At 41.5% G+C, this 15,917-nt stretch overlaps 1 protein-coding gene across 1 annotated transcript; it reads right to left on the reverse strand.

Annotated features, from left to right (window-relative positions):
* Nucleotides 1–1,478: 1,478 nt before the first annotated feature.
* Nucleotides 1,479–14,543, reverse strand: noc3l (NOC3-like DNA replication regulator). The gene is made up of 20 exons (XM_020460727.2): nucleotides 14,387–14,543; nucleotides 13,681–13,885; nucleotides 13,312–13,435; nucleotides 12,449–12,612; nucleotides 12,254–12,319; nucleotides 11,982–12,112; nucleotides 10,624–10,879; nucleotides 9,883–10,058; nucleotides 9,502–9,630; nucleotides 9,268–9,399; nucleotides 8,595–8,675; nucleotides 8,370–8,470; nucleotides 8,187–8,259; nucleotides 8,039–8,102; nucleotides 7,335–7,406; nucleotides 6,680–6,861; nucleotides 6,423–6,551; nucleotides 6,239–6,336; nucleotides 4,174–4,258; nucleotides 1,479–2,974 (listed from the first exon to the last, which is right to left on the reverse strand). The coding sequence occupies exons 1-20, from the start codon at nucleotides 14,393–14,395 to the stop codon at nucleotides 2,840–2,842; spliced, it is 2,412 nt and encodes an 803-aa protein (XP_020316316.1). The 5' UTR covers nucleotides 14,396–14,543; the 3' UTR covers nucleotides 1,479–2,839.
* Between the last annotated feature and the right edge of the window lie 1,374 nt (nucleotides 14,544–15,917).

Here is a 15,917-nt window from a genome sequence, read left to right on the forward strand (position 1 = left end):
AACACAAAATGCAACAATTTCAACGATTTTATTGAGTTAAAGTATAGATATTGAAATGCATTCATTAGGCCCTAATCTATGGATTTCACATGACTGGGAATGCAGATAGGCATTGGTTGGTCACCGATACCTTTAAATATATATTTTTTTAAAGGTAGAAGCATGGATCAGAAAATCAGTTAGTATCTGATGTGACCACCATTTGCCTCATGCAGCGCGACACATCTTCATAGAGTTGACAGGGCTGTTGATTGTGGTCTGTGGAATGTTGTCCCACACTTCAATGGGTGTGCGAAGTTGCTGGATATTGGCGGGAACTGGAAAATGCTGTCGAACAGCTCGATCCAGAGCATCCCAAACATGATCAATGGGTGATATGTCTGGTGAGTATCCAGGCTATGGAAGAACTGGGACATTTACAGCTTCCAGGAATTATGTACAAATCCTTGCAACATGGAGCTGTGCATTATCATGCTGAAACATGAGGTGATGGCGGCTGATGAATGGCACAACAATCGGCCTCAGGATCTCGTCACAGTATCTCTGCATTCAAATTGCCATCAATAAAATGCAATTGTGTTCGTTGGCCATAGCTTATACCTAACCATACCATAAGCCCCCATGGGGCACTCTGTTCACAATGTTGACATATTCAAACTGCTCGCCCACACGACACCATACATGCCATTTGCACTGGGATTAATCCGTGACGAGCACACTTCTCCAGCGTCCATCGAAGATGAGCATTTTTCCACTGAAGTCGGTTACAACACATAACTGCAGTCAGGTCAAGACCCTGGTGAGGACGACGAGCACGCAGTTGAGCTTCTTGAGAAGGTTTCTGACAGTTGGTTTAGAAATTCTTCACTTCTGCAAACCCAGTTTCATCAGCTGTCCGGGTGACTGGTCTCAGATGATCTCACAGGTGAAGAAGCAGGATGTGTAGGTCCTGGGCTGGCGTGGTTACACATGGTCTGCTGTTGTGAGGCCGGTTGGACGCACTGCCAATTTCTCTAAAAAGACAGCTCATGGTAGAGAAATTAACATTCAACTCACTGGTAACAGCTCTGGTAGACATTCTTGCAGTAAGCTTGCCAATTGCACGCTCTCTCAACTTGAGACATCTGAGGCATTGTGTTGTGACAAACCTGCACATTTTAGTGGCCTTTTATTGTCCCCAGTACAAGGTGCATCTGCATAAAGATCATGCTGTACAATCAGCTTCATGATATGCCACACCTGTCAGGTGGATGGATTATGTTGACAAAAGAGAAATTGTTCACGAACAAGGATGTAAACAAATTTGTGCGTATGGAACATTTCTGGGATCTTTTATTTCAGCTTATGAAACATGGAACCAACACTTCACATGTTAAGTTTTATATTTTTGTCACACACCCTTCAGAAAGTATTCATACCCCTGGACTTATTCCAAACGTTGTTAAAGCCTGAATTCAACAGATTTTAATACCCCATAATACCAAGCAAAAACTTTTTTTTTATTGAAAATGAAATACAGACATCTAACTGAAGTATTCACACCCCTGATTCAACACATGATAGAAATATATTTGGCAACGATTAAAACTAAGCCTCCGAGCTTTCCACACCTGGTACAAAATAATTGTAAAATGCTTCCAAGGTCTGTCAAGTAGATCATTGCTAGACAGCTATTTTCAGGTCTTGCCATAGATTTAATACAATTTAAGTCAAAACTGTAACTAGGCCACTCAGGAACATTAAAAGTAATCTTGGTTTTCAACTCGTATATTTGACCTTGTGTTTGAGGTTATTGTCCTACTGAAAAGTTTGTTAGAAAGCAGACAACCAGTTTTAAGATTTTATTTTTATCCTAATAAAAAACTCCCTTGTCAATGACGAGCATACATGTTGCAGCCACCACGTTTGAAAATATGAGTGGTACTCATATTTGCCCCTAACATAACACTTTGTATTCAGTACAAAAAGTGTAATTCTTTGCAGTTGTACTTTAGTTTATTGCAAACAGGATGAAAGTTTTGGACTATTATCCTGTAGACTTCCTTTTCACTCGTTTGGGTTTGTATAACTACAATGTTGTCGACACATCCACAGCTTTCTCCTTTCACAGCCATTAACCTGTTTTGAAGTCACCATTGGCCTCATGGTGAAATCCCTGAGCGGTTTCCTTCCTCTCCGGCAACTGAGTTAGGAATGACGCCTATATCTTTGTGGTGTGTATTTGTGTATTGATACACCATCCAGAGTAAATAACTTCATGCTCAAAGGGATACTAAATGTCAGCTTTTTAAAAATGTATTCTTACCCATCTACCAATTCGTGCCCTTCTTTGCAAGGCATTGGAGAACCTCCTTGGTCTGAAATTCACTGCTAAACTGAGGGACCTTACAGATAATTGTGAGAGGTTGTCACAAAAAAAATATATATAGAGTGAGTCCATGCAACTTATGTGAGTTATGCACATTTTACTCCTGAACATAATTAGGCTTGCCATAACAAAAGGGGTTGAATACTTGATTTAAGCTATACATTTCTAAAAACACAATTCCACTGACATTATGGGGTATTGTGTGTAGGCCAGTGACAATCTCAATTTAATCCATTTTAAATTCAGGTTGTAACAATGTGGAAAAAGTCAAGGGATGTGACTACTTTCTGAAGACCCTGTAGGTCAGGGTTATGAGTAATCAATGAGGCAGGTGGTTTAACTCAACACTTAACTGTATCCATTCTAGTCAAAAAGCAATGTCGCCAGCATACGGTTGTTATTTTACAGTCCATTTAGAACTAAAATACTGGGCACAAAGGAAAGGGGGTGTTTCCGGTGGGGTCTGAAGTATTATGTGCTGTTGGTCTGTGGTAGAACTGCAGAGAAATCCAGCGACATAGGATCCTCTTCCTCCGCTGAGAGAACACGATCAATCTGCTGCTTTAATTTATCATCCAGCAGGGCAAGGCCTATCGTGAAATAATCCTGCAACAAAATGCAAAGTGTTTAGAGACAAGATTAGCACAAAGACAATTCACCTGAATGTTTATTTTTGAACCATTCCATTGTAGATTTTGCTTTATGTTTTGGATCATTGTCTTGTTGGAAGACAAATCTCCGTCCCAGTCTCAGGTCTTTTGCAGAGTCCATCAGGTTTTCTTCCAGAATGGTCCTGTATTTGGCTACATCAATCTTCCCTGTCCCTGCTGAAGAAAAGCAGGCCCAAACCATGATGCTGCCACCACCATGTTTGACAGTGGGGATGGTGTGTTCAGGGTGATGAGCTGTGTTGCTTTTACGCCAAACATAACATTTTGGTTTCATCTGACCAGAGCACCTTCTTCCACATGTTTGGTGTGTCTCCCAGGTGGCTTGTGGCAAACTTTAAACGACACTTTTTATGGATATCTTTAAGAAATGGCTTTCTTCTTGCCACTCTTCCATAAAGGCCAGATTTGTGCAATATACAACTGATTGTTGTCCTATGGACAGAGTCTCCCACCTCAGCTGTAGATCTCTGCAGTTCATCCAGAGTGATCATGGGCCTCTTGGCTGCATCTCTGATCAGTCTTCTCCTTGTATGAGCTGAAAGTTTAGAGGGACGGCCAGGTCTTGGTAGATTTGCAGTGGTCTGATACTCCTTCCATTTCAATATTATCGCTTGCACAGTGCTCCTTGGGATGTTTAATGCTTGGGAAATCTTTTTGTATCCAAATCCGGCTTTAAACTTCTTCACAACAGTATCTCGGACCTGCCTGGTGTGTTCCTTGTTCTTCATGATGCTCTCTGCGCTTCTAACGGACCTCTGAGACTATCACAGTGCAGGTGCATTTATACGGAGACTTGATTACACACAGGTGGATTGTATTTATCATCATTTGTCATTTAGGTCAACATTGGATCATTCAGAGATCCTCACTGAACTTCTGGAGAGAGTTTGCTGCACTGAAAGTAAAGGGGCTGAATAATTTTGCACGCCCAATTTTTCAGTTTTTGATTTGTTAAAAAAGTTTGAAATATCCAATAAATGTCGTCCCACTTGTTGTTGATTCTTCACAAAAAAATACAGTTTTATATCTTTATGTTTGAAGCCTGAAATGTGGCAAAAGGTCGCAAAGTTCAAGGGGGCCGAATACTTTCGCAAGGCACTGTATATGGACAGAGAGGGAAGTGTACTACTGTACCTTCTTCTTTGTGGAAGGCGCTACCACTGGAGGATTGAAGGTCATGTCTTTAGCTCTGTAGTCCTCAAACAGCTCCACTGGGTGCCTGAGAGGGGTTAAAGGTAATTTACACCCAACACATGCACACATCTTTGGTTAATATCGCACGCACCGTAGAGAATGTCTTCAGGGTTCAAACACATTTTGACAGATGGAATTTCATTACTTTTAACCAAATTTCCAAGACAACAATTGATGGAGTCTCTCTGTATGTATAAAAAAGTAATCCCCCTCATGGTGTAGATTTCGGAACGCAAATAAAAATGACATTCCTCAAACTTTGTACCGACAGATGTCTTGAATGTTATTATAGAATTGGCCAGTGCATACAATTCATCCTCCAATTGCAACGTCTGCCTATGCCCACACATATTGACTCAAGAATAAAAAATATAGAAAGTATACCCTCAAACACTAAGTTAGAGACACCTAATTTCAAAATAAGCCTTCATTGAATGATAGTTCACTTTTACTGGTGAAACGTCCAAACTGCATCTGCATGCCAATCATTTGATCTCAATCAGTTTCATGGGAATATTATGCATTTGGATCTTCTTGAATTAATATTTTGTGAGCAAATTAGAGCAGATGGTAAACTAATATAGACTTCCTGGATTTTGTTTCAATCAAAGCACTTTCTGCCTAGTGGTACTCGCTGCTGAGATTTTGGCCACATTCAATTTATTTAGTTACTTTTCAGCTAACTGTCCTAAAATCTTTTTAAATTGTGTTTTTTGGGGGGTGTAACTAACATTACACTATGCTACTAGATTTGGTTCGGTTGTGTAGAATACTAAATAATGATTGTGATATTCCGAGACATCAATTGAACTTTTAACTTGACTAAATCAGCACCATTGTGTGAAGTGGCTGAAACTTAGCACGAAAGGATTTGAAAAATGTTATTGGTTGACATGACATTGGCCTATGTCTTGTGCTGCGCAGAAAGTGTTAATCACCACCAGTACCACACCTGTTATGATACATATTTTCATTAGTGCAACAGGGACAAATCAACCTTTTTTTCTAAATTAGTGGTGCTTGAATTTGTTGATCAAACACGAGTGAGATGAGGGCAGTGGGAAGGTAGACACCTAAAATGTCGGGTAATTCAAGAAAGGCCAGTACATTGCAATACATTTACATAATAATACATATCGGAAGAACGGGACCGCCAAGTACTGAAGCGTGTAAAACATGTCTGGCCTCGGTTGCAACGCTCAGTACGGAGTTCCAAACTGCCTTTGGAAGCAACGTTAGCACAATAACTGTTCGTCGAGAGCTTCAGCAAGTGGGGTTCCATGGCTGAGAAGCCGCACACAAGTCTAAGATCACCATGCGCAATGCCAAGCATTGGCTGGAGTGGTGTAAAGCTCACCACCATTGGACTCTGAAGCAGTGGAAACACATTCTCTGGATTGATCAATCACACGTCACCATCTGGCAGTCCAAAGTTCGAATCTGGGTTTGGCAGTCGCCAGGAAAACGCTACCTGCCCAAATGCAGTGCCAACTGTAAAGTTTGGTGGAGGAATAATGGTCTGGGGCTGGTTTTCATGGTTCAGGCTAGGCCCCTTAGTTCCAGTGAAGGGAAATGTTAATGCGGAGGAGTATTTCTATCATGACATGATTGTTTGGTTGCAGGATGCGGGACTCTCTGGCACAATTTGGGACATGTGTCACCCTAGGCCTTCTGCTGTAATGTCCAGCCTACTAGTCTCGCACACATGCAACTGATGCACGCGAACACAGGCACACTAAAGTGTCCTTCCCATCCTGGCTGATATGTAGATTTTTTTTATTTGATTGATAAAAGAAAAAAGTGTCTAAATACATGAATAGAAATTATAATTCCAAAACTTTTTCTGGCCTGGATTTCTTTGGACTTTTCCAGGATTTTCATGACCATATAACAAACCCTGGGATTGTACAAGTATTTGTAAAATAATTGGAGGAGCAGCAACTGGCTTTTCATAGAGTATAAATTAAATGTGAGATTTGAAGTTTGGGGATCCTCTTGTTCTTACCTTCTAGCAAGTTGAACGATTAGCGCTCCAGATCCTTCACTGGGAGCCCCTGCACAGAGGTGAGTGGCAAACCTCCTGACCACTGGGTGGTAATGTCTCTGCAACACAACAACGCCATCAGCTATACCTGTGTGTGTGTATGTATGTATTTTTTGTAGTGTGCATGTGCTTTTTGCGTGTTTACCTTGAGTGTGTGTAGCTCCCACAGGGCAGTGTTCTGAGGGTTGCAGTACTCTGGCTCATCCAGCTCAGGAAGGAACACCCCACTACCCTGAGCCTCATTGTCCAGGAGGATATCACACTTGGGGAAGGTCTGCAGAGAGAGGGGGAGCAGTCTTATTAATCACACACGTATATGGTCTCACACTCTTCATGGACTCTCTCACACACACACAATCTCTGTCCATAATACACGTAGCTGCACACACGATAAACACTTACATGCATCAACGTCCTGTTGGATGCCAGGATTCCCACGGTAGCGTTGGGCAGTGTGTGCAGACTGAGTGTGCTCAGTCTCTTGACGAAGGCCAGGGCACGCTGCAGGGTCACCTGTTTCCTGCGCTTGGTCAGCATCACGTCTAGACAACGCAGCACGATGCTGATGTCATCATTAGATGCACCTGGGAAGAGCATCCACATTATTTAAAGGCCCAGTGCAGTCACAAACTAGATTTTCCGGTGTTTTATATATACATTTCCACACTGAGGTTGGAATAATACTGTGAAAATGATACTGCCCTTTCAGTGTAAGATTAATTAACAAACCAATAAGAAAAAGTTCCACAGCTCTCTGCTAATAACTGCACATGTTCCCCACTCGGACCACTCCCAGACAGTCGTAGCAAAATTCTTGTTTGAGAAATCGCTCTTTGCTAAGAATTTATTTCTGTTTCTTTTTGACCATTTTCATTCACAGTAAGGTATTTAATAGTACCCAGAAATGATATGATATTGAGATACAGAACAGCTGCATTGGACCTTTTAACACTTATGAACAGTCACTCTAGGTACAGGTGGACCTTCAGAGCACAACAGATCTAGTGTCAACGAGCCAGACATGGGTTTGAATAAGCTCTAGGGTGGATTGACTTACCAGCATTGAGTTTGAGCAGCGTCTTGTACAGGTGGCTGTAGAAATTCAGTGGGTCAATATTGAGGACATCACCTATCCGCAAAAGAGGGAAATTTATTAAAAGGAACAGTATACTACGTCAACGTTTGTGATCCGGGACTGAGAAATTACTGCGAAACAACACATTTAAGTTCTACGTGGTCCGTCTCCTAAATCAGCATATTTAGTGTCTGACATCACGCACCATATTGCCGCAGCATTGTGTTAGTGGAAACCAAGACTGTTCTCACGGCAGGTGTGGTTGTAGCTAGACATGTTTGAGTTGCATCTGAGATCATTTTAGCTAACCCTAAATCTTTTCCTAACCTACCACGTTAATTCTCCTATTGACCCTCCCAGAGATTGGCGATAAGATGGATACAAACATTTGAACAATTTTTAAAAATCCTGTGACACCCGAACGTCACGTGACCCTAATACAATGTAAGCATACTGTGTCTAGAACACATAATCAGCCATTTACATCGCCATGATGAAGTATATACATTCACTGTATATACATATCAATGATGGGTTAAATTTCTCAAAACCAAGTGAAATCTCAAAAATAGTGTCCTGACATATACATCCAAAATATGGATTTGGATCAAAAAAGTGAACCTATCCTTTAAGCACATACAGTATGTAATATACACAGTATTCAGTGAGGTTAGACCATCACCGACCTTGACCAGAGAGAATGTTGAAAGCTGTCTGAATGCAGTGAAGGCTTTCCCGATAGGTCAGATCCTACAAAGAAAAAAGGTCATTAGCCAATGATACACGATGATGTGAATAGTATTTTGATAGGATTGGTAGAATATGTATACTCACTCCTGATTGGATAAGATGTTGAAGAACGTTCAACAAGTCATCAAAGAACTCCAGGTTGATTAGATGGGCAAACCTTAGGAGAAAAATATTTTGTCTTCAAAGAAAGCCTCCATATTTCATAAACAAATATTTCCATTTGTCAGGAAGTGACTCATGTCCCTGGGAACAGGTAGTCTCTCTTACTTTGCTAGACCTTCTAAAACGGAGGGAAGCAGGATAGACTTCTGAGCTTTCTTCAGTATTCTGAAGTATATCAAGAACACTATGTTCAAGGTCTCTGTGTGCTAGGAGAGAGAGAACAATTGGAATGACGGTTAGACCTTTTGTCGTGAGAAGCGCGAAAGTGTTTTCACAAAAACAAATTGAGTCAATTCAGGCCTGTTGTAACTTTGGGGAATAAACACTCACCAGTTTGAGCTTCTTGTCTTTGCTCTCTGATGCCTCAGCCTCTAGCAGCTCTTTCTCTAGTTTCTCTTCAGCCTTCTTCCACTGTAAGGATGACAGGACACATCCATTACACTCTTCTCACAGACACACCCAAAAAAATGTACACTCACAGATTGTACACAGGCAGACACAATATAAGCAAGGCAAACTGCAGTCAGCTTGTGCAATACGTTAGGAAATAAAGAAGATTGTGTTCTTCCTGCCACAATATTACGATGCTTACGGTAGTCGCCAGTCACGCGGATTTTTTTTTTTACAAGCACACAACAATGAGTCACTCACTATTGTGCAGCATGCGCCAGGTGATCTAATTACTGTATGGATTTCACAACTAAATGTTTGCCAGCTAGATCTCTTATAACTATTACGTTAATTGTCTGAAAACAGTGCCCCTTGTGTTTAGTGCCGGTATTACCAACTATCCCGGTATGGCACAAGGTATGACAATCTGGATACCGCACAAGCCTAGTACAAATCCAAAGATATTGATCGTTTTAAGCCAGCAATTTTGTGCAATTGATGACCAATCTGAGCGAAAAACACTTAACCAGGTACTGTAGACTAGAGTGCCCATAGGGTTGTGCAGCAGGCCGAACGTTTGATGTCCCTACACACAGGTGCGTGGGCTACTGACCTTCCTTTGCATCCTGGACAGATTCTTCTTTTTGTCTTTATAGTTCATGAACTTCTTTTTGGGAGCTGTGTCATCTGTATCTTTCTTCACCTCCACCTCCTTTATCCTCAGGCAGAGGAGAACCTTGAGTAGCTGTGGGGGTGAAGAAGTAGGAACATTTTAGATGTATTTCTTTAAGAGCCATGTCATAAAAATACAATTTAAAAAAATACTTGAATAGTAGGTGAATAGTACCTCTGGTCTGACGTCATAGTTTCTGCTTTTAACCAGTCCAGAGATAACTTTGACTGTCCCAAGTGCGGCATGGCCCTGTTTGTCCTGCTTCAGTAGCTTCTTGACTGCTTCACAGCACATGTCAGACACCTGGACAGACATAACATAACGTCAACTCAGTTAACAGTCAGACGAGAGACAAACACGACCCTTCATATATCTAAGATAAAACCGCGGCTTTCGATTGATAGCCAAATGAATCTTAATTAAGAGAAACCCGCCTCTACAGAGCCCACTCCCATTGTAAAGTCTATAGCTACAAAGTCTAAAGCTAATATTGTAGTGAACACCACGTGACAAGATGTAGAACTACGGGCTTGATACGGGGCCTCCCAGACTCACCCTCTTGACAGGGTCGTTCATCAGTGGCACCACCGTGACGATGATGTTGTTGTGGAAGTTGAAGTGTGGCAGGGCCACCAGCAGCTCACAGATACAGCGGATGGCCACCTCAGCCAGGCCCCTATAAGACTGCAGTGACACCGCCTCGCTCCTCTTTCTCTTCTTCTGCTTCCAGTCTACGGGGCAGGGGGTGCACGCAGCAAATAGTTACAACCAACAGCAGCCACTCATTAATATCAACTAGTCACAACAAGTCATCAATGTCAACCAGTCATAACAAATAGACAAATTGGCTGACACCACGAAGATGATGTGCGCGCGTTGATGTGGCCTGGAAGGTGTGCGTTGTGATTCTGAATGGTCAGATAGCTCGCAGCAATGTCAAGAAGCTGCCGTGTGGGGAATTGTAGGTGGCTCATTTCATCTCGTTATTGATATCCTGTCTTGTTTTGAGGTGTTTTGACTGATGTCATGTCTATGCTAATATGGCTCAAATTCACCAACTAGCTAACCAAGAACTGTAACAATGTATTTGAGCGACAAGTGCTCATTGTGTAACTGTATATATAGTTCACATGACGGTCTAAGCCAACCCTGTCCGTTTTGCCACATGTTGCTAAACAGCCATCCCGTCTGTCTATATGAATTAGTCACAACGCATCAACATCAGCCAGTCCCAGCAAACATCAGCCAGTCAAAACAAGTCATCAATATCAACTAATAGAGATAGAAGTGGACTACCTTTGACCGTTTGCTCCAGGTTCTCCAGGTAGAACTTGTACTGGCTCACCAAGCCCTCCTCAAACTCCCTCAGTTGCTGGGTCTCTTTCTTCACCTTTGAGGCTTTCTCTGTCTCTGTCAGGGGTCTGATTCTGTAGGAGGGGACGATGTCCTTGAAGACCTCCATCAGAGAGACCATGACCAGCTTTCTGACCGTCACCGCCACATAGGGGTCGGTCTCCATCAGCATGGCTCGCAGCTCTTTCAGCTTCTTGATCTGAACAAAGATGGAAAGTTCAGACATTGGCTTTACACAGAAAACATCAATACCAAGAACAGTGAAACAAAACATTTCCTAAGTCTGCTTCTCTCTGGTATGTGATTATTGGTCTATGTGACATAAAATAATAACATTTTTCCATGGGGACTAGGAAGCAAGACTAGCCCGAGGAGTCTAACGCACAGTTCACACGCCAAACTTATGGCGAGTCGAACTGAATAGAAATAAAGAGCGGGTTGGCACGGTCGAGAACTTTTCCTGACGTACCAATTGGTGTCATACAACAGCTCTCAACACCGCAGACTTCCTTGTTGGTATCGGGTCAAATTCAGGCATAACAGCAACCTCTACTGTGTTAAAGAAAGCACAACGTTTATTGTACTAAAAAGGCAAAGAAAGACGTCTCGCACACCTGTGAAGCGCGGAAGTTAATGTTTGCAACCATGAATATGATCATAATGTGTATCAGTTAACGTAATCTGTCTTCAGATTTCATAACTCTCTTTTACTAAGGAAGCCCGAAGTCTCCTCATCCCTAAAATAAACCACGATAGATAAGTTAGCATAGCGATAGATATGTTGATGTTATTATGTGCAACGCAGGCGTTCCATTTTCTCCTGAGATTGCAAAACTATTTGTATGTTGATGTAGTGCCCATCGGTTTGAACGTGTTGAAGTTGTGTTTTTACTGTCAGTTGCTGGTTTCAAAAAGCACCAAAAACTCCACTAACCATGATCCTTTTAGTGTTTCTGCCGCCACAGAAACAGAAACAGACCCTGGGTCTGTTCGAACATCTCCACCTGCGAATCCAAGGTCATCATTGTGCTTCCGTTGTGGGTGTGGTAGCGAAGCAACCTTTAATTGCATGCAATTAACATATATGCATCACCAATTCTCCCGACAGTGGAAAAACTGCTCTGGCGCGCAACATGAAACAGAGGCGTGCTTCACATGCACTGTACTGAACTGTCGTCAGAGGTCCGACAAGGCGCACCGCGTGGTTTCAGACGGCACTCTATTCCCGCTCTTCCAAAGAGAAAGTGATGTATTTTTTTTGTTTGGTACGGAGATGCAGGGTTGTTCGAACCAGGGCTTACGTTGGTGGTGGGGTCTGAGAGGATGTCTGATCCCAGACTAGCGATTCGTAGTTTCCTGTTGGTCAGCTTCTGTGTGCGGAGCTTCAGCTGCTCCTGAGGGGTCAGGGCCGGCCCGGGCATAGCCTCATCCTCTGTGGAAACATACCAGCAACATCAGAGAGAAGCACCTCATCTACTGATCAGGACTGGGATACCAATATTTGGTCTAACAATACATTCTACACAGAGAGGATGACCGACTCAAGTCAAAAAGGGGTTTATGGTGCTGGTACCGTTTTCAAATTGCTCCAAGCCAGTCGGGGCATCTCCTTCCTCCTCCTCAGCCTTTTTTTCTACAACTAAAAACAAGACAAAGCAATTGTATCAATAGAGCTGTAAAATCTAAAACCTTTAAACAATATGACTTAGGTGGAAATGTAAACTTACAGGTGAAGATGTTTAGGGGTAACACATATTAATCATCCTACCAGGTTTCTCCATGCTCTGAGGGATGAGGCCTCTAATCTTGTCTTTGATTGGCAGGAGGTGAATGACCTCCTTTTCCTCTGTTAGCTGCATCTTTCTGGGCATCTTCTCATAACTCTCTGGCCCCTGCTGCTCCCCCTTGCGCTTTTTGGCATGCACTGGACCACTGCAGGTATTCAAGTAAGGTTAAGTGAGGAGAGAAGTTAGACATAGCTATACATTTCAACATGTGTATTATGATCTACTTGTGATGGGATGTACATGAGATTGACAGAAAGATGGTACATAATAGTGATGGGGGGGGATACAGTTACATGTCAGATATCATTTGAGACGATATTTGCGCTAGATGGCTGTACCTGCACCAAAATGGCAGTAGTTTTCCTTCATAGCTTGTTCTCCATCTTATTTTTAAGTAGGGCGCCAATTTGTTTTCTGCACTTTTATTTCCATGACTGATAAACTCATTTTCTCATGAATCTCTCGTCCCTCTGCAGCAGACATATGGTGAGCAATCTCTTTGGAACATACTATCGTAATAAAATAACAATATCGAATCGCAATACATATTGTATCGGCATCTAAGTATCGTGATATTTTTCACATTTTTGACAGTATGAAGCTTGGTGGGAGAAAGGGGACTCACTCAAGTAGCAGAGTAAAACTATAAACACGGATGTTACACATGGTGGACTGGCGGATTACATTTAACGAACCAAACATTGAAATATCGTTACAGAAGGCAAGTACAACCCCAAACCGGTCCGTCAATCAATACCGAAATATTAAGATACGGTATACCGCCCAGCCCTACATGTGTATACAGCCCAGCCCTACAAAAATACTGTATGGACTGTGTAATTACCTTGACGACAGGTCTCTGGTGAGGAAGGAGGCTTTCTGAGCCATTGCCTTAATCTGCTCCAGGTCATCTTCCTCCATCATGTCCATTGGCAGGGACTCCACAAACTCCTCCTCCTCTTCATCCTCTGTAACAGAAACCAGACAGGGACATGTAATTAACGCCACCAAACAGGACTCAAAAAAACAATAGACGATAATAACTTTATTTAGGTTACGTAATTATGTTGATGCCATAGTGTGGAACAGTGCACGAATTGGAAACCAAACTATACTGATTACAGTACATGCATCATTCAGCTTGAGTGCTAGATGTCAGGGCCTAGATGTTAAGCTATACTACTGTATGGGTGGGTCGTCATGCTGCACACACCTGGCCTCTTCTTGTAGCGCTCCAGGGGGAGGGGGGTCTTCAAGACAGCATCTTTGATAGCTGCCCGGAGCTTCTTCTGTTCCTTGCGGTGTTTCTTGTCGGTGCTCTCTTTCTTGAACTGACGATTCTTTAGCTTGTTGTCAAGCTTCACATTGCTCGTCTTCAGTAGCCTGCGAAAGCTCGGCTTCCTCTTCTTACTCCTTGGCTGTTGGTGAGAAAAGGTCGTCAGTGCTTTGTATTCATAAGGACAACCTGGGTGATGATTTGGGGTTGAACAGTTACTAGCTAGTACAGCTAGACTTGACTGACTATGGTATGAAATGAATGCATGTCAAGCAATGTGAATTCTTATATAAGCAAACAACACATGGCAGGTAGGTATAGCTTGGGTTCCTCTCTGGTGAAAATCACTGTCAAACCTGCAAGCAGCGCAGACACAACTAGTTAGCTAATAGTTCGTGTAACGTAATTTCTACGTAGTTGAAGCAATGGTGACAGGCTGTTTAAAATAGCCCAATTTCTCGAAAATATGTGGATAACATAGTGTCCACTAAAATAATGGTGAGTAACAGTAGTTGAAAAACTGTTCAGCGTAAATTACAGCCATTCTGCTGACAAAATGAGTAAGTACATAGCTAGACATTAGCTAGCTAGCAGCGTTACTATCTAGCTAACTATCTAGCTAGCTATAACACGATGTACTTACCGGAGCCATCGTAAAATACTTATTTTAAAGATGGAGCGCTTGTTTAAGTCGATATCAAATACGTTGTCTGAAGTGTATTACAATAATAGTTAGCTATCAACTGTAAAATGTTCCCACACGTGTGTTTCTTTCCTTTTCCGGAAGTATTTTTTTTTTCAAAGTAAAGATCATGGAAGTGTGTTCTCTTCACGGATGAAGAAAAAAAAAAATCGAATAAAAATAAATGCCACCTAGTGGTCGGGAAGACCTGTTTGCTTGGGTGTGTTGTGGGTGCGTACACCGGCAGTCAGGAAACACTGACTGTCTGGGAATAAATAGACAATATTTCAAAAAATGCAATTATCATATCTTTGATTTATTCACATAATTCATAACTTCTGGTCTGATACAGTATCACAGAGGTACTTTTTTAAAGATTCATTTAAAATATATTTACAATTGTTCTAACATGGTAGTATGAAAACTGTACAATAGAGCATAGAAAAAAATGCAAAAGAAACAATATACAACTTTTTTTATATCCAATATATAAGATATGAAAAATGTCCTGTAGAACCATGAACTACAGCATTGATTAAAAAATGTTGCATCTCAACATATAAGTCAAATGTAAAGTAACAAAAGATGCGAGCAACATCACAAACAATGTTTTAAAAGTAAATTATGTTTCATGAATAGGTGCTTTGAACAAGGGTCTCATTGCTCTTTCATTCAATATTAGAGCTTCACTGTGGATTCATTCACACACAAAAGTAAAACAGAAACTTCATGTGCCACACTTTCTCTTTTGCACTTTCTATGGGTCTTTCGGAAACAAGTGCTTACTGTAATGAAAACCTATTACTGTTAGTTTAGTTGAGCAGAAACTGTTCGATGTCAAGCTTCAGAGACTTAAGAAATGCATGGGCTGTGTCACTGTTTTCATTTTGTTCCATGTTGTTATATTGGCTTGGTCCATTAAATCATATACTGTAAATCTATGCTTGGAGGTGCATTTTCATTAAATATCTTATGGTAGTGAGATCAAATCCACAGGTGTAACTAAGGGCCTCACTCAATTAAGAAACTCCAGACTTTTGGAATGGGACTAGATAGATGTAATGAATTGGGTCTAACTTCAGTAAGACATCATACAGTACCAGACAAAAGTTTGGACACCTATTCATTCAAGGGTTTTTCTTTATTTTTACTATTATTTTAGAATAATAGTAAAGACATCAAAACTATGAATTAACATATGGAATCTTGTAGTAACCAAAAAAGTGTCAAACACATTTATTTTACATTTGAGATTCTTCAAAGTAGCCACCCTTTGCTTTGATGGCAGCTTTGCACATTCTTGGCATTCTCTCAACCAGCTTCATGTGGTAGTCACCTGGAATGCATTTCAATTAACAGGTGTGCCTTGATAAAAGTACATTTGTGGAATTTCTTTCCTTCTTAATGTGTTTGAGCCAATCAGTTGTGTTTTGACAGGGGTGGGGGTGGTTTTCAGATGATAGCCTTATTTGGTAAAAGACCAAGTCCATAT

The sequence above is a fragment of the Oncorhynchus kisutch genome, linkage group LG25, assembly GCF_002021735.2.
Source record: "Oncorhynchus kisutch isolate 150728-3 linkage group LG25, Okis_V2, whole genome shotgun sequence".
Taxonomy (NCBI): domain Eukaryota; kingdom Metazoa; phylum Chordata; class Actinopteri; order Salmoniformes; family Salmonidae; genus Oncorhynchus; species Oncorhynchus kisutch.

What these genes read in the sequence shown, in the direction of transcription:
- noc3l (XM_020460727.2), bottom strand. An exon ending in ACCAGAGACCTGTCGTCAAG is followed by an intron (nt 12,613 to 13,311) that starts GTAATTACACAG and finishes GAATACCTGCAG; the next exon opens with TGGTCCAGTGCATGCCAAAA. An exon ending in GTTTTAGAAGGTCTAGCAAA is followed by an intron (nt 8,260 to 8,369) that starts GTAAGAGAGACT and finishes TTTTCTCCTAAG; the next exon opens with GTTTGCCCATCTAATCAACC.